Below are 17,056 nucleotides of genomic sequence, written 5' to 3'. Positions count from 1 at the left end.
CATATGTGGGTCAGATTTGGGAAAAACAATCCCAACCAAACCCACCCACCCGAGTGTTCAGTCTGCGTCGTGTCTTTCGTCGAAGACACGAGACCATACGCCGTGTCCGTGTGACGTGTGGAGGTACTGAACCGGCGGAAAGTGGCGCAGCCCTCTGTTAAGATGCCGGAGGACCATTGCTCGCCATGGCTGCAGCCCTCTTCTTGTGGAGGATGGCGACGAGGGTGGTGTAGCAGAGGAATGCACCACTGCTGGCGGAGAAGATGAGGGGCATCGCCATCTTCTTGAAGAAGCCGTTGTTGGTGGCGGCGAGCAACCATTGCATACGATCACTGAGCAGCAACAGCAGCAGCAAGAGGGTGGTGGACATGGCCTCGGAAGACAAGGAGTTGAGGGTCTTCGTGGTCGCAGGGGAGCCCTCCGGAGACGCCATTGCCGCCCGTCTCATGTCCTCCCTCCGCCGACTCTCTCCTTCTCCTCTACGCTTCGCTGGAGTTGGAGGGTATAAACACAAAGAAACCCTCTCTCTCTCTCTCTCTAGAATAAAAGACGAGAAGTTTTGAGTTTGCTTTTGCTGCTGATGGCTTGAGAGAAAGTTAAATGTAGGGAGTTTTTGATGTTTGATTAAAGTATTAGGATGTGGATTCTTAGTGTATTAGATTGGTATTTGTTTGTTGGAAACTTAGCTATAGGTTGTTTTGGTTGTCCTTTTTTTTCCTCCCCGTTGTTCTGTATCACTAACTATATGCATCAAGAGATTTTTCATTGAAATTCTTTCTCATTGTCTTGGATACTTGTTTGGCAATATTTGGTCATATCATGTTATGTACTTGCATAAAATGGTAGTTTTTAAAGCATGAGTCCCTTGTACATGGAAGCCTTTAGACTGTCTTTATGAAAACATATGATGGAAAACTTTAGGTCATAACACTGTATTTACATGATGTGGGAACAGAATATAAACATCATGAAACACATAAATAAAATAAATTAATCCATATGTGTAAGAAGAAATAGGTACAACGACATATAATGATCAATATGGGACAAAATCTTTGCAAACACAAAAATTCAAATTGACATAAATTATGTTTGTATTGTTAGGTAAATCATTCTGTTCTTTCTGTATTCCCTTAGTAAATATTTTTTGAAATATTTTAAGAAATAAATGATGAGATGTTTATGCAATTAATTTTGTTTGCCTGTTTTTTCTCTTCAGTCACATGATGTGGAAGGAAGGATTAACTTCTCTATTTCCTATGGAAGATCTTGCAGTGATGGGCATCTTGGAATTGTTGCCTCATCTGAGCAAGATTAAGGTGAGCATTGATTATGTGGCTACTTGTGATTTGTCCTCTCTTGCTGCTGCCAACTCCTATTCTTGGAATTTGGTGAATGTTAGATGAGGTTGCAGCAAACCATTGAAGCAGCTGTCCGGTTTCAGCCTCACGCTGTGGTCACAGTTGATGCCAAGGGTTTCTCTTTCCGCTTCTTGAAGCTGTTAAAGGGTAATGAGGAACCATTTCTGACCACTCATGCTCGTTATCTAGTCGATCTGCTGCAATGGTTGTACTTTAGATGCTTAGGCTATCATCTAACTGAAGTCATGTTGGAGTTGGGTACACTTTGCAGCTAAATGTAGTTTGGAGCCATTTCAATCGCCCGTAAATATCCATTATGTTGCGCCATCATTCTGGGCATGGAAAGGGGGTGAATCTAGGCTTAAAGCACTATCTGCATATGTTGATCATTTGCTGTGTATTCTTCCATTTGAGGAAGATGTTTTGAGAGCAAATGGGCTGGATGCGACATTTGTTGGTCATCCAATTCTTGAAGATGCTCTGAACTTCCATCAGGTAAGAATTTGCTGCAGTTGTTCCTTCAGTCATCTCTTTTACACTATTTATGGTTCTTCAGAATCCCAATAGCTTATTTTTAAGACTCACCATCCGATAAATACATTTAGGTTTAAAATTTGCTCAAGTATGCTGGAAATGATTGTATGTTATTTTTGCTATACTTATTTCCTTGGGATTTTACATAAATTAAGCTATACAAGTTTTTTTTGTCTTTTTTCCACATTCTTTTGTGGAAGTATGACTAGTATCTTTGACAGTGTTTGGCATGGTTATTGATTAGTGTATGGTCCACAGAGGTCTTGATGTTCAAGGTCTCATTTGATAGGACTCTCAATTAAACTCAGAAGCATTTTCCAATGTATCATACTATTTCTAAATGTGAAATGCAATTGCCACATGATTTTAGAATTGAAGAAGCTTGAACTAAGGTGAAGATTTTATCCTATGCTAGAATTAAGGGAACACACTGTTGCTTGTATTGAATGCTGGATGATCGGCTTAAGGAGTTAGCTACAATAAGTGATGTGTTTCTGCATGACATGAGAACTACTAATTAAGTGGTTGCATTTTCGATTGTATTTGATATCCCAAATTTCACTTCTAATGAGTGCCACCGGCTGATATTCATTATTTGGTCATTTTAACCTGAGATCAAATGTAAGGCCATGCTTGTGCTTGTTCAGATGTTTATTGAAGCATGTGGTGATGTGTTGTACTTTGTGTATGGTTGTACATATGCATGTTTATCCACATAGTTCCAGCTTGCACATGTATGTGCTGATGATCTGCATGAGCAGTTATTAACCGCTTAGGAACCTTCATTGAAGAAGTGTCATAGTTATCTTCTTTGCAACTTAAGGATTATACCTTTACAGTAAGAGGTCATCTCTGTTCAACAAAGAAGACATCTGGGATCTACTGATCTTGGACATTATTATTGGATACTAAATCACAAAAATGAACAAAGAAATATTATGTCTGCTAGCCATAAACATTAGTGCATACCCAGAATCACAAACTGCAGATTAAAATGTTTGTGGTTAAATACTTTTCTGTAAATGGATACTTGATTGAAAGCATGAATATAGTACTGGAATAGACGATGATCATAAAATGCCAGCCAATTACATGTTCGCGATAGATGATATTTAAAAGTATAGGAGTGGGTGGCACTCGTGCTCGATACTATTGCGTTGATTTTATATCTGCTTGTTCTTTGAAATTCTGCTTCAGTAGGTTGCATTGTAAATTTTGGAAGAATTTGTTTGAACTTTTGTAGCAGAAAGTGCATAGCTAAGAAGAATATCTTGACAAAATTTCAGTGCACAAAGAATATATAGTTTTCTCCATGCGATATCTGCTGTTTATGATTTTCAAACGTGCTTGTTCTGTCTTCTCTAATCTATATTCTATCACCTGACTGTCCTGTGAAGTGTTTCCATTGCTTAGGTTTTATCTGTTCCAGATGTAAACTACAACCCTGTAATTGATGAAGCTAACATACTTTGTAACTAATGTATATGCACATGATATACAGATAGAAGCACAATCAAGTCAACTGAAAGTATTTGGGAATGGTGCAAAATTCCGACAAAAACATGGAATATCTCCAGGTACTGCTACTAAAATTTCAGAATATTGTTCTCAACTTTCTTGCACTCATTACACTCAATATATAAGTCTTTGGAAGATAATTGTCTTTTGGGATGTCAACGTCAAGGTCTGTACATGTCCTTAATATGCAATTCTCTTTGTTAATGTCTGGCAGGGGCAACGGTTATTACTGTTCTTCCTGGAAGCAGAGTACAAGAGGTCACCCGCATGCTGCCTATTTATTTGAATACTCTGGAGCTATTGAAGGACTCTCTTCCTGCATTGACAGTGGTTATTCCTGTAGCTCCTAATCAGCATGTACAAGATTATGTCTATAGAACTGTGCCATCATGCACCCTGTCCCCCATTTTGATATCTGGGGTGTCCCGTGAAAAATATGATGCTTTCCATGTATGCACAAATACTTAGATATTGATTTCTGATGGATGCTTACTGATTCTTTTGGGGCCACTATAGTGGAATCTTTCTTCAATATAATTGAATATCCGGCTATTCCGAATTCACTAAAGATTATACCTCTTCATAAATCTCAATGTTAACTCAATGCTAATCACTTATATGCAGGCAAGTTCTGCTGCTTTATGCACTTCAGGAACTGCTGTTCTGGAACTGCAGCTTGCCAGACTACCATGTATTGTTGCATATCGAGCACATTTCTTGACTGAATGGGTAATCAGAATTAGGACGAAGCAGTGTTTTATTTCCCTACCAAACATACTCATGGATTCACCAATTATTCCAGAAGCTCTTTTCTCTGTTTGTAAACCCATGGAACTATCTATGTTGTTAAGGTATGATCTGCCTGCGCTTTATTTGGCACTTTCATTTTCTTCCAGACAGTGGTTATGATAAATCTATTAGGTCTGGCTTGGACTTTGATTAATGTGGTGTTCACTTATAACCATATAATGCAATAGCCTCTTCTTGCATGTGGTCCAGGGCATTATTTCATTTTTGGTGGTACTTCGTCAAAATCTAAATGAGGGAAACGGGTCCTTTTCCCATCTTTTGTCATTTCTGCCTCTTCCTCCAAGAGCACACAACCACACTCTTTCTCTCTTATATATCGAACTTTATTTGCATTATGTTGCATTGACCAATTCATGACAGTTTGGTAACTTATTTTGCTAATAAATAACAGAAAGATATGATATTCAATATGTTGTAATCTTTGCTAGTGAATAGCTTTAGTTTTCTGTCTTGTAACCTCTGCTAGTAAATAGCTTTATTATTTCTGCTTTTTTTAGACTTCGTGTATTTTTTGTTTTATGCTTAAACCGACGATCAAATAATGGAAAGTCATCAGAAGATGCTGACATGTATTATTTATGATCAAATAATGGAAAGTCATCAGAAGATGCTGACATGTATTATTTATGACTATCTTGGATTATGCCATGCTACGATGTTACATCTTGAATTTATGCCATGCTTCAAGGTTGCAGTTCATCCATTTCTTGCAGCATTCTGCTATTGTGAGACTGCAAAATAAAATTTTGTCAGAACACGTAGGTCTAGCGATTGATCACTGTTTGGATGGCACATAAAAAAAAAAATTTGAGGAAGTCGTGAAAGTTGAGGTTAATGGAAGTTACACCAGCTACCAAATGAGTTGTTCGGAGAGCAGCAATTGCAAAGACAATGTTGGGCCCGGTTTTAGGGTATAATAAAAAGCATCTGGTTTACATTGATATTCACTTGGCTAAGCGAGAAAGCATAAACTTTAGTGACACACTTGTCTACTTGTGCAGGTGTAATTTTGCTTCATGAGATAAAGATTTTAGACAAGCTTGTCTTTGCTATGATCTGCTCTGTTGTAACAGAAGCAGGTCTTTTATCTAGAAAGTTCAAAGTGGCTGGTCGATCACAGTAATAAGAGTCAACGATTGGTCAAACGTAGTATGATCAGCACATGCCACAAATGTGATATCTCCATGATCTGCTTCTTCTGATGAACTACTTTAAAAGCCCTGACTTGCTGAAAATGAGTTGTGAACTACTTTAAAAGCCCAAATAATCTGCTTGACTTCTCACTACATTTATAAATGATCATGTCTAGCTTTTGATGCTTGTTTAAGTATGTAAATTTTGTTAACCTGCTGATGTTCTTCAAAGGAAGTCAATTTGATAGCTTGGCAATCTTCCGTGTAAACTTCTCTTTGGCTGTAAATTTTTTTAACCTGCAGATGTTCTTCAAAGGAAATCAAATTGATAACTCAGCACTTCAATATAAACTCTCAGTTAACTGTTGTAACTTGTAACACAAGGCAGGTTGGTCGTGGGGCCCGACCCGGGGTTTTCCTTGCTTCGGTGAGTGTTCCTCGTCATAAAAAAAACTGTTGTAACACATTTTAATCATCAAATTGTAAAGCCAGTTTCCTATAAAAGGGGGGGGGGGGGTGTTACAAGTTTTCTTATGGATGATTTTATGTTCTTGGTTATATTCACTAACTAGTTTGTTATACTGCTTAATGATGCCAACTGCTTTCTTTTTTGATTTAGTAGATCTACTTGTGCATTTTTTGCTTATTGCATATTCAATATTTACTAGTGAATGATACATTGGACCTTTTTTCGATAAATTTACCGAACACAATAATTTTACAGGGAAAGTTCCTGCTTTCTTTGAACTCCAAGATTCAATTTGTAATATTTAACATGTTAGCCAAATTGTCTTCTGCTTGTTAGTCATGGTAGCCTGCCTCACTGTTAAAACTTTTCACTTGCAGCCAAGTCATTCATGATGATGTCCTTCGCCAGCAACAGATTATCTCTGCTGACAAAGTCTTGAAACTTCTCTGTCCTTCCAGAGGAAATCCAAACTTATCCCGTTATAATCAGTTCTTGACGGCATGTTCTGATTTTTGTCCAAGTACCATTGCGGCTTCTGCTGTATTATGCTCGAAAGGATAATAGGGCTAGTAAAGCATGAACTTGATCAGGTGGTAACTGGCCTAGCCAGTCTTAAAAGTGTGATTCTTTTCATTTGCAAACATGTAAATCCAGTTGAATTGGAAAAAAAAAAAAGAATGAATGAAAATGTACTGAAATGCAGATCCATAAAGAAAAGGTGTGTTCTAGGATGTATTTATTTGTTCATTTTCAACTTTTTGAATAATTGGATGAAATCCAGCTTGCAAATTAGTCCATTAATGTAGCAATTTGAATGGAGGACGGCCGCTGGGTTCAGGGGGCAGTTGCCAAGGTCTTGGAACTGCTGTACTCGTTAGAGAGAGAGAGAGAGAGAGAGAGAGAGAGACCCACTAAAAACTTTGGATTTTGAGGGGTCTAACTGGCATGGGCGTTTGTTGCAAACACTGCATTTTAATCATGGATGCACGTAGACATGACAGTACTGTCCACGGACCGGACAGGATGCGCTGCCCCACCCTGTCCAGCACCCTCAAAAAAAAAAATCACGTGTGTCCGGGTGTGTCTGTCCTTTCCCCGGGGTGTGTGGAACAGCAGCAGATGCTGTTTTGGCATCTGTGGGGCGCACCAAACGGGCATCCACGTCTCCTACGTTTGCGTGGGTGAGCGGACGGCGCATCAAACGCCCCCTAAATTTACTTGTGAGTGGATGGAATGGGTCCCAATGATGAGTCCAAAGTGTGCTGGTTTAAGGGCATACCTTGTATGGTAATCAAGTATTGGTTAACCACAAGCCTAGAAAAATAGCATGGTGTGCAAGTCGAATGTGCCATGTTGGAAGCGCCGAAATAAGTCCTTCAAAGTTAAAACTCCATCTAGGTGTGACTGACTTGGATAGAGTTTAATTTTACTAAAAAAAATTGGCTGAACTAATGGTCACAAATATTTTAGGGGTGTCAATGGGTCGGATCTGGTTCGGACCCAGGTGGGTCTGAACCCGGTTCTGTTTTGAGGTGCGGGTACCAAGTTCGGACCTGAACCTTGTCGGGTCTGCTATAAGAATAATCATACCTGAACCCCATAAGGATTACATGAACTACACCCGATAAAATAATATATATATTTTTTATCTTTTTGTAGTGAAAAATCACATATCTTAAGCAGAACTCTAGTGGGACCTGGCATGAAATTTCACAAACCATACCCGGTTCCATATATTAATCGTACCCTTTGGGCCTGACCCAGTTTTTAATTGGACCTCTTTTTATCACCAGACACTCACCCTATAGGATTTGGTATGGGTTGGGTCAGGGTCAAACTCAACCCATTGACACCCTTACAAATATTGCAGATATTGCCCACAAGGGCTCTGCTCATCTGGTAGGGGCGACTTGTCAATATTACCAAGTTGATGGGATGTTACAAGTTCGAAACCCATGGGTGGCATCCCTTGTCACAAGGTCGAAGCTGGGTGTACTCCCTGGCGGGCATGGGAGACCTCAAGGGTTTTACCGACTGGAGGCCAGCCAAGCCAATATGATACCGGAGAAAATGTAATATTTTCAAAATATCACTTGAAAATATCGCTTTTTTGTTGCATTATTTACACGATAAACACAGTTTTTTGGTATTTATATCGTTTTATATTTTTATTCATATATTTATATATTTTATACTTTCATATTTAGCATCATTTTCCCCAAAAAAAATCGACATTTTTATCATGATGTTTTCAAAGGCCAATACGATACCAAAGAAAATATAATATTTTCTAAATATCACTTACTTGAAAATATCACATTTTTATTTCAATATTTACACGATAAACATAGTTTTCTGGTATTTTATATTGCTTTGTATTTTTATTCATATATTTTATATATACCAACATTTCCCAAAAAAATAAAATTTCATGAGATATTCTCGAGAACGAGATTTGTGACTATAGTTTAAGTGATGCAAGCAATCAAAAGTGGCTGCAGTGCATTTTCACCAATTTTATTCAGTTTGGTTGTTTTGATTCCAGGGTAATCCAGCTTCGGACTCCCTACATTTGACTCCCTTACATCCTAACACTTCAAGGCCTGACCTAATCTGACTTAGATACTAACACTCAAACCTTTATGACACAATTACATATAAACCGGTGTAAGCATTGAGCCAAGGATGCATGCAGCTGGGGGGTCAACGGGTCGGGTTTGGTTGGGACCCAGGTGGAACCAGACCTAGCTTCGATTTTTGGGTATGATGACGGGTTGGGACCTGAGTCTAATGGGACTCACCATAAGAGAAATCATACTCGGACCCGATCAGAACTACATGAACCAGACCCAGGCCATACCCAGTAAAATAATATTTTTTATAATTTTTACATTGAAAATTTGTGGGTCTTAATCGGAATTCGGGTCGGGCCCGAGTCTGGTATAAAAATTCTATATCTGGTTCTATGTATTAATCGGACCTTTGGGTCCGAACTCGGGTCTTAACCGGGTCTTCCTATTTATCACCATACCCGGATCCTATAGGGTTTTGTACAGGTCGGGTCTGCGTAAACCAGACCGGTTGACACCCCTACATACAGCCCTAACATAGGCCTTAGAATTTGATATTTTTTTTATATTTACACAGAGTAACCACCCAAAAAAACAGAGACCTAACCGTGCTGGCTCTGCCTGACTTACAGTCACTGTCCTGACAACGTAGTGAGCTTACTCCTTATTCTTAGGTCATTGCCACGCTTCGGCTTGGGCAAGGAATGATGCCCATGAGATTTGAACTTAGAACTTGACCTGAAAATGTTTTTTTCATAGTTAAAAAAAACCTCAAAATTGCTTGACATTTAAGGCAGTATGCAGGCTCTTATTGAAAAGCAAATACAGATGAAGACAAATTACACATAAACATTGCTTAACCAAAAATATAAGTAAAACTATGAAAAGTAACACTGATGATTCGCTCTCCTTTTGTCATTTGTGAATCAATTTCTTGTCTTCAGATGTCCCATGCGTCCAAATGTGGAACTCTTTTCATGTAAAAATCCGTTTAGTACTCTGAGGGCAAGGGGTACGTTCACTAAGTTTTACACGCTACCTCTGATTCCGGGGTGATTTCTCCGTGTAAATATAAAAGGAAATTAACAAGAAAGCAATCATACAAGTGAGAAGCCAAAAAGAACAACGCACAGGATAGCAAAATCACATAAATATCAAAAAGCCAAAGAGAACTTCCATTGCAAACCACTTTGAAATGCTCAGCGGATCACTGATGTGCAACATATGCAGTTGCTGAAGATAGATCTTGTCTTCTGCTTTTCTCTCTCTAGGTGATGGCAGAATGACTTTCTTTGCACTAGAACTGCATGATTCACCAGTCTTGCTAGTCCCCAAGCTTTCTTCTTTGATGGGGGGAGACGCCATGCATGTTTCAGTCTTGAAGAAACTCCCAAGTGGAGATCTTTGCAAAAAAGACGTAAATGAAAAGTTTCTCTCTCACTTTTTATTATCAACATTACAACCTGTTTATATAGATTTTACATAAGTCAGTAAAAGAAAAAGTGAACTACATAAGATAGCATTAAACGGTTACAACATATAAATCCTCCTTAATCAAAGGAGATAACCATTACAATTTTCTTAAGCAAAAAAAAAATAATCGAAGAGGATAGATCTTATCCTAATCTCAACACTCGCCCTCAAATGGGACAGTGCAGATCCAAAACTCTTAGTTTGTTTATGAGAAACAAAATTTATTCTTTTCCCAGGGCTTTGGTAAAAAGATCTGCACATATTTTGTTTGGATGACACCTTTGATGAGTTTTTTCTCGAATAAGATGGCAGTCAGTTTCTACATGCTTAGTTCTTTCATGAAAAATAGGGTTGGCAGCAATGTGAATAGTTGTCTGACTATCTCACACAGGGCCGTACCTGTGTTTTATGGGGCTTGAGGCGGAGGGAAAAAATAGGCCCCTATTAATAGCAGGAGTTATGGGGCAGGGCTTCGAAATTTTTTGAGCCCCTATTAAAAATAGGCTCCCTAAAAATAGGCCTCCTATTAATAATAGGAGTTTGGGGGCAACGCCTCAAATTTTTTGAGCCCCTTATTAATAGTAGGAGTTTGAGGGCAGCGCCTCCAATTTTTTTGGGGCGCCTAAATTTTTTTTTGCTGTTTTTGGTCCCCATTAAAAATGGAATCCCTATTAAAAATGGGCCCCTAATTTTTTTTTGGCCCAGGGGCCCTGAGGCCCAAGTCTCATTGGCCTCTTGACAGGTCAGGCTCTGATCTCACATAAGATCGGCAAGCCACGTTAGCTTCACATGAAGGTCTTTAAAGAGAAACATCAGTCATGTTATTTTACAAGTTGCATTTGCCATGGCATGATCCTCAGCTTCTACAGATGATCGAGAAACTGTACTTTGCTTCTTGGTTTTCTACAAAATTAATTTTTTTTTTAAATAATACAATACCCAGTTACTGATTTTCTAGACTCTAAACATCCAGCCCAATCAGAGTTACAATATGCTCTGACATGAAAATCGGATGCGGTTGACAGCAAAATTCCTTGGCTTGTACCCTTTTTCAAATAACATATCACACAAAGTGCAGCCTCTAGATAAGGTTTTCTTGGTGCCCGAATAAACCTACTTAGAATGTTAATTGCATACATGATATCGGGATGCGTCAACTCTTGGAGAGAAGGAGTCAAGTCTTAATGAAATCAATAGACAAGTATTACACACAAGAGTCGAGTCTTGAGGTAACATAACATAAACTAGGCAGATAGGAGTCGACTCTAAAGGTTGACAAAATAGAATATAACAGACCGTCGCAACAACAAAACAATGGTGTCCTAACAAGAGTCGACTCTTGCAAAGTAGAAGTAGAAACTTGAAAAAACAAAATAGACCCCAAATAAATAGGAGTCGACCCTTGATGTTTCCAAATAGAAACCAACCACAAGCACTGACTCTTATATTGCAGGAGTCGACCCCTGAGACGTCCAAACATAGTTTCTAGCTTTGGAATACCGAACACAGGGGTCAAAACTGAAACAAAATAGAAGAGCCATTCTTCTTTAAAACAACATGCAGATTTAACAAAGCAAAACCTCATTTCCAAATTCTTTGAAAATTACAATCTTTGATCACATAGTTCAGGAACTACTTTTTTTTTAATGCATTCAAATAGACAAAGAGAAAATATGCATAACTCTGATTTAGTTGAACATAATTTAAGACTTATAGAAATGCATATATGTATTCCATCTATATACGTAAAATTTTGAACATGATCTATCTTTCAAAAATGCAGACCATAACATCTTTATACCATGTGAAAGATACAACTCAAAATTGCACATCCAAACTCACCAAAAGCCATTAGTCAAATAATTTCATAATCATAGAATGTTGAGTATGAATTTTTCAAAGCCTTTGCACTAAAAAATTCTTGGAAGAAACTAACAAACTTGGTTATGCACATAGAATTTTTTGCAAGACCACATATTTAGTACATACATGGTAGCTTTCTAAGAAACTCATTTTTCATAATCATATTTTAAAAATCTTTCAAACATGAAAACTAACCCACACACATGGTACTACCTAAGGATGTGGAGTTTAAGAACCTACCTCTAGTATACGGCCAAAAATGCGAAGAGAAACACCACAAAGATGTTGCAACCCTACGAAAATCCCAAAAGCCTTACACGCAAGGCCGCTTCACGGTAAAAACGACCCCCTCTTGGCCTACACCCTCCTCCAATCGCTTCACAGGTAAAGAAGAAGAGAAAAGGGGTATAAGAGGCGGTAATAAGGTTGGGGAAGGAGAGAACATGAGAGAGAGAATGGAAGAAAGAAAGGAAAAGATAGAGTGAATGTGCTAAATTAGAAAGAGAGAGCTTAGGGGTTAATCCTTGGGCTTAAAAAGGCTTAAGTGACTTTAAGTCACTGGTCAAAGACAAATGCAACATGGGCTGAGCTGGAGGCAAAAATGACAGGTGCCTTAGCAAAAAAAAAATATTGATGCCCTCACAACCAAAAAGATTCCCTAAAGAACCCTTCTCATACCCATTTTACCCTTGATGGCCTCAAAAATAACATATTTGTCCCAAGTCCTAAAAACCAAACTCTTTCTATAAAATGCTATTCATATCCCCAAGACAAAAATGTCCTTATCTTTTTTCAAAAAATACCCAGCAAATCCTTTGCCCAAATTATCCATGATAATAATGATTATGTCCCTAAAACATAATGGATCGGTGGAAAACTCAATTTGGGTTGAAAGAAGAATCCAAACTTCATAACGAACCTATAAAACATTCAATCAGCACGATAATATGCAAAAGAGAATCATATGCATTGATAAATTATAATATTACAGGGTTTACAAAATCAAGGGTGTTACAATAAGTCTATTGGAGTTCATTGACTTTTGTCGAGAGCCAAACATGCCAATGTGCTTCAAGTTAAACATGGGCTCTATAAAACCTGGGCTGAGTTGAACTGCAGCTCAAAACTCTAATAGATATGTTGCATTGAACTCTTATGCTAAGTCACTAAACAGTCATATTACTGATTGTCAATTATATACAATCCCCACCACACGTCTCACTTGGCACGAATATACATCAAGTGAGATGTGCAATGGGGATTGAATATAACTATATCGCTTACATACAATATGACCTAATCCGCTCTCAATGGGGAACCATAGTTTCCAAGGACTCCATTATTAATTTTGAAAATTACTCCTTACTATGTGAGTTCAAGTTATGCTATTGAGTTTTGAGTATGCTTCTAATGATCTAATCCATTATTAGCAATATTATTATTTCTTAACAATATGCAAAAGACTTTTTCACCAACTCATTTCATATCTTGAAGTCCTATTGCAAGCTTGAAATGAAAATTTGACTTGTTTGGCATTTTTCACATTTTCTTTAGTGTCTTTCATTCACTATTTTTATGTGTTTTTTTGTGTTTCTTAACTGCCATTGTTGACATTATCAATATATTTAAAGCAAGAGCTTTATTTTAACCATAGTTAGTAGAAAATGAAATGAACATGAGAAGTGATATGCATGAAGCAGACATGAGGAATCATGTGTTAAAAAGTCGTATGAAGGTTGTGAAGCTTTTATGCAAGCATATGAAAAATGAAAATGAAGCACGTAGAAAGCAATATGAAGCATCAACACAAGCAAATAAGGAATGAAGTAAGTACAAATATAAATAGATATAAATCTAATTAATACAAAAGATTGTTATAAAAAATCTTAATTTTCTAATATAAAAAACATAAGAATTGAGAAGAAAACAAGTGGAAAGTGACAAGAAGCGAAAGAAAAACATTAAGGAAGCAAAATAGGATTGATTGAGAAAATGAGGTGGAAGCAGCTTCCAACAAAAGGGAACCGAGTTTTTCATATTTCAGAAGCAGATTTCTTAAAGCTTTCATTCCTTTTGGGGAAGTGAATACTTTCTCGCTTCCACAGCGAGCTTTCTGAGAAGGGAGTTTCCCCATGTAACAAGAAGCTTCCGCTAACTATAATTTTAACTATGCTATTAACAATATCTGGTGACTATGTGAGACTCAGTATTGTGTACTTACGTGCAAAGTCATGCTTCATTGCTTGCATGATTACTAGTATGAGAGAAAATTTAAGGCAAATAGCAAATATTTTTTTTTTGTTTAAATCTAACATACTTTATTTAGTAGAAAATAAGTTTTAGGATCATGTGTTTGCAACATATAAGTAGATCAGCCTGCCATACCTACTAGGGTTGTCATGCCGGCAGCATAAAACTCCACGTTAGGACCAGAAAGTATACCCTGCTTTAACCTCATGCAAAGGATGCACCCTCATGGGTTTTGAACTCGTGACACGGTCAACTTTGTGATGTTTTCGAGAGGCAAACTTGAACTTGAAACAATTAAACAAGTGAATAAACCAGCAAAGATATGTATTCAGCCACTTGAACTTAAGCTGTGTTTGGATTCACGGAATTGAGAGGAACTGGAATCCAAATCCTCCCAATTCTCTTTTCTTTTGTTTGGTTTCACAGTTATACATGTAGAATGGGATTTCCGTTCCACAATATTCTCGATGATTTAATTCTTGGTTTATACAAGGGGATTCAATTAGGGATGTAAACAGAACGTGTTTGAGTCCGGTACCCATCCGAACAGAACCCGTTTACTCGGGTATGGTAGGAAACTTAGGAACAGATTAATAATCAGATCATGCAGGTTTGGTTTTAAGTTTTGCATTCAAACCCGAAAGCCGACTAAAACCTGACATTTACAGTTAATCGGGTCGGGTTTTAAGCTAGTCGGTTCAGAGTTTGGTTTTATCTAATTTCATCCGAAACCGATTAGGTCATACCCGATTGAGTCGGACTTGGTAATGCCTAAACCTGACCTGAGTCCAACCCGTTTACATCCATAAATTCAATTCTCGATAATTGAATTCTTACTATGCCATGAACCTAAAACACCAAGGCCAGACTCCTCCCAGACCCCCCCCCCTCTCTCTCTCTCTTCCCATCCACTGCTCTCTGGATCTCATACACTGCCCTCTGATATTCTTGCTTTCCTCTTTCTTCTTCAATTCCTTGCTATTAAATCCCTACAGTTTTTGGTAGTATCATGAGGGAACATTTGAAAGTTTCTCTTCTTTATTCCTCTGAAAATTAGGATTAGAGCTTGTAGTGAACAAGTCTTGTGATCGACCTGAGCATTGATCCTGCTCCTCCTCCCCACCTTCTTTCTCACTGCAATTTATGGCTAAGATTTTAGTAAATAACGTTTTTTTTTTCTTAACTGTTGCCTACATAAACCTTTTTTTATGCAGAAATTCACTGTTTTTTTCTTCAGCTGAGAAGATTGTAAGAACAGTTTTTTTTTCTTTTGCTACTCGCTCTGTTTTTGCTTTGTTATGATGTTTGATTGCTTGCTTTTTTGCTGTTTCATTTAAGCTATAAACTGGTATAGAAGGTGACTCCTCGTTGTTTTTGTTCAAGGCAATGAATTGGTCAGAGTTGGGCTGGATACATATCACATACGAGAACTGAATTTGGAATTCCACTTTCATAATTTCATACAAACAGAGGAAAGGGAATCTTGTTCCAAGTTCATGAAGTAATCCAAGCAAGAGAATTGGAAACCTTGAGGTTTCAATTCCAGGAGTTGGATTCTTAAAAATTGGATTCCCCTAAATTCTAGAAATCCAACACCACCTACTGCAAAGGGGTTTGGGCACAGTGGGATTGTGCTTAGGCCGCTGGGCAGGCGGTCTAAGTTCAAATCCCATGGGCGTTGCCCCTTGCACAAGCCGAAGCGTGGCCACTCCATGAGGGGCAAGGGGTAAGCCGGAGGAGTTTTAGGCTGCCAGGACAGTGATAGTAAGTATAACAGGCAGGTCTTTGAAATTGGGGGCAGTTTCTCCGTGTAAATATAAAAAAACAATACCTCATTTGGTGAAATAAAACAAGTCTTCAATCAATTTCTCTCTCAACCAAGTCAAATCCATTGAAAACACTCAAGTTTGAGTCTTTAGAGGGCGGATCAGGTGCAATCACATTGCACACTTTGAGTGTGCTGCTGCACCTGATTGTCCTTCATCTCTGATATACAACCTGTCAGTTGTGGGGCCCAACAGATGATGGAGGCCAGATCAGGTACAACGGCACCTGAACATGGGTGCCAAGCATAATCACAAATATTGATATTAGTTATATTTAGGCAAGGCTATTTCTCATGATATTATAGATTTGGTGATAATTATCAAAAAAATCTTGAAGCTTAAAAAATATAAAAATAACAAAAACAAGGAAGGAAATATCATGTTTAGACAAGAAATACATAAATAATAAAAGAACCCAAACCCAACTCACTGGTTGGGCTCAGGTTAGCATTTTTATGCCCTCAGACAGATATCTAGGTTCGGGCCAGGTCAGGTGATTGAGATAAACCCAACCCATTGAGTGCTTTTCCTAGTACGTGCAAGTCTCTAAAACGATAGGGGTGAAACTGGGTCGGGTATACTAGACCTGACCCAAATTTAATAGATCCATGGGTTCAGATCGAATCCAAAATATAGACCTGTAACAAAAATGGGTCGGGTCTTGGGTATTATAAATGAAGGCCTGAACCTGCTTAGGTTCAACCCATGTTTTATACCTGACTCAAATGGTTCTGCATAACGTAAAACCTGTTTTATAATTGAACCAAACCGAACCCAAACCCACTTCGTATTCGAACTGACCTGAACCCAGACCGATTATGTACCCAAACACCCGTACCCAACCCGTTGAAACCCAATCCACTGTTGTTTAGAATAGTTAATAAGCTTCTATTTGTTAACACATAATCTTCTTAACAAATAGCTGATTCCATTAATTAATGTGTTTTGAATGGAGAGTAATCAGGTATAGACTACCAATCATATCAAGTCCCGAGATGAAATTTGAGCCCACTAAAACCCAAACCCGTTAACTCACATGGATCTACATTTTTCAGCCATACCTAGACCCGAACCCAGACGGAGATCAAAATGGGTTGGGTTTGAGTCTAATTCTTATGTCCAATTAAAAAAGGGTCTATTGAAGACCCGACCAGATACATAACCGAACCCAATTATTCCATATGGATCCACAATTTCTACCCATACCTGAACCTGAATTAGATTAGGTCATTTTTGGGTCTAAGCTTTG

At 38.1% G+C, this 17,056-nt stretch overlaps 1 protein-coding gene across 1 annotated transcript; it reads left to right on the top strand.

Moving 5' to 3' along the window:
- Positions 1-263: 263 nt before the first annotated feature.
- LPXB (lipid-A-disaccharide synthase B) lies at positions 264-6,561 on the top strand. The gene is made up of 8 exons (XM_090015490.1): positions 264-502; positions 1,220-1,319; positions 1,403-1,508; positions 1,633-1,856; positions 3,397-3,472; positions 3,628-3,863; positions 4,038-4,264; positions 6,203-6,561. Exons 1-8 carry the CDS (start codon positions 264-266, stop codon positions 6,384-6,386), a joined length of 1,392 nt encoding a protein of 463 aa, XP_089871616.1. The 3' UTR covers positions 6,387-6,561.
- The last annotated feature ends 10,495 nt before the right edge of the window (positions 6,562-17,056 follow it).

Source organism: Nuphar pumila, chromosome 8, assembly GCF_984573655.1.
Source record: "Nuphar pumila chromosome 8, dmNupPumi1.hap1.1, whole genome shotgun sequence".
NCBI lineage: Eukaryota > Viridiplantae > Streptophyta > Magnoliopsida > Nymphaeales > Nymphaeaceae > Nuphar > Nuphar pumila.
Note: the sequence above shows the minus strand (reverse complement) of the source record. Positions and strands in the feature narration are given on the sequence as shown.

Coding starts and splice junctions, on each gene's coding strand:
- LPXB (XM_090015490.1), top strand. CDS start 264: ATGAGGGGCATCGCCATCTTCTTGAAGAAGCCGTTGTTGGTGGCGGCG. Junction 3,473..3,627: donor AAAACATGGAATATCTCCAG/GTACTGCTACTA, acceptor AATGTCTGGCAG/GGGCAACGGTTATTACTGTT. Junction 3,864..4,037: donor AAAAATATGATGCTTTCCAT/GTATGCACAAAT, acceptor ACTTATATGCAG/GCAAGTTCTGCTGCTTTATG.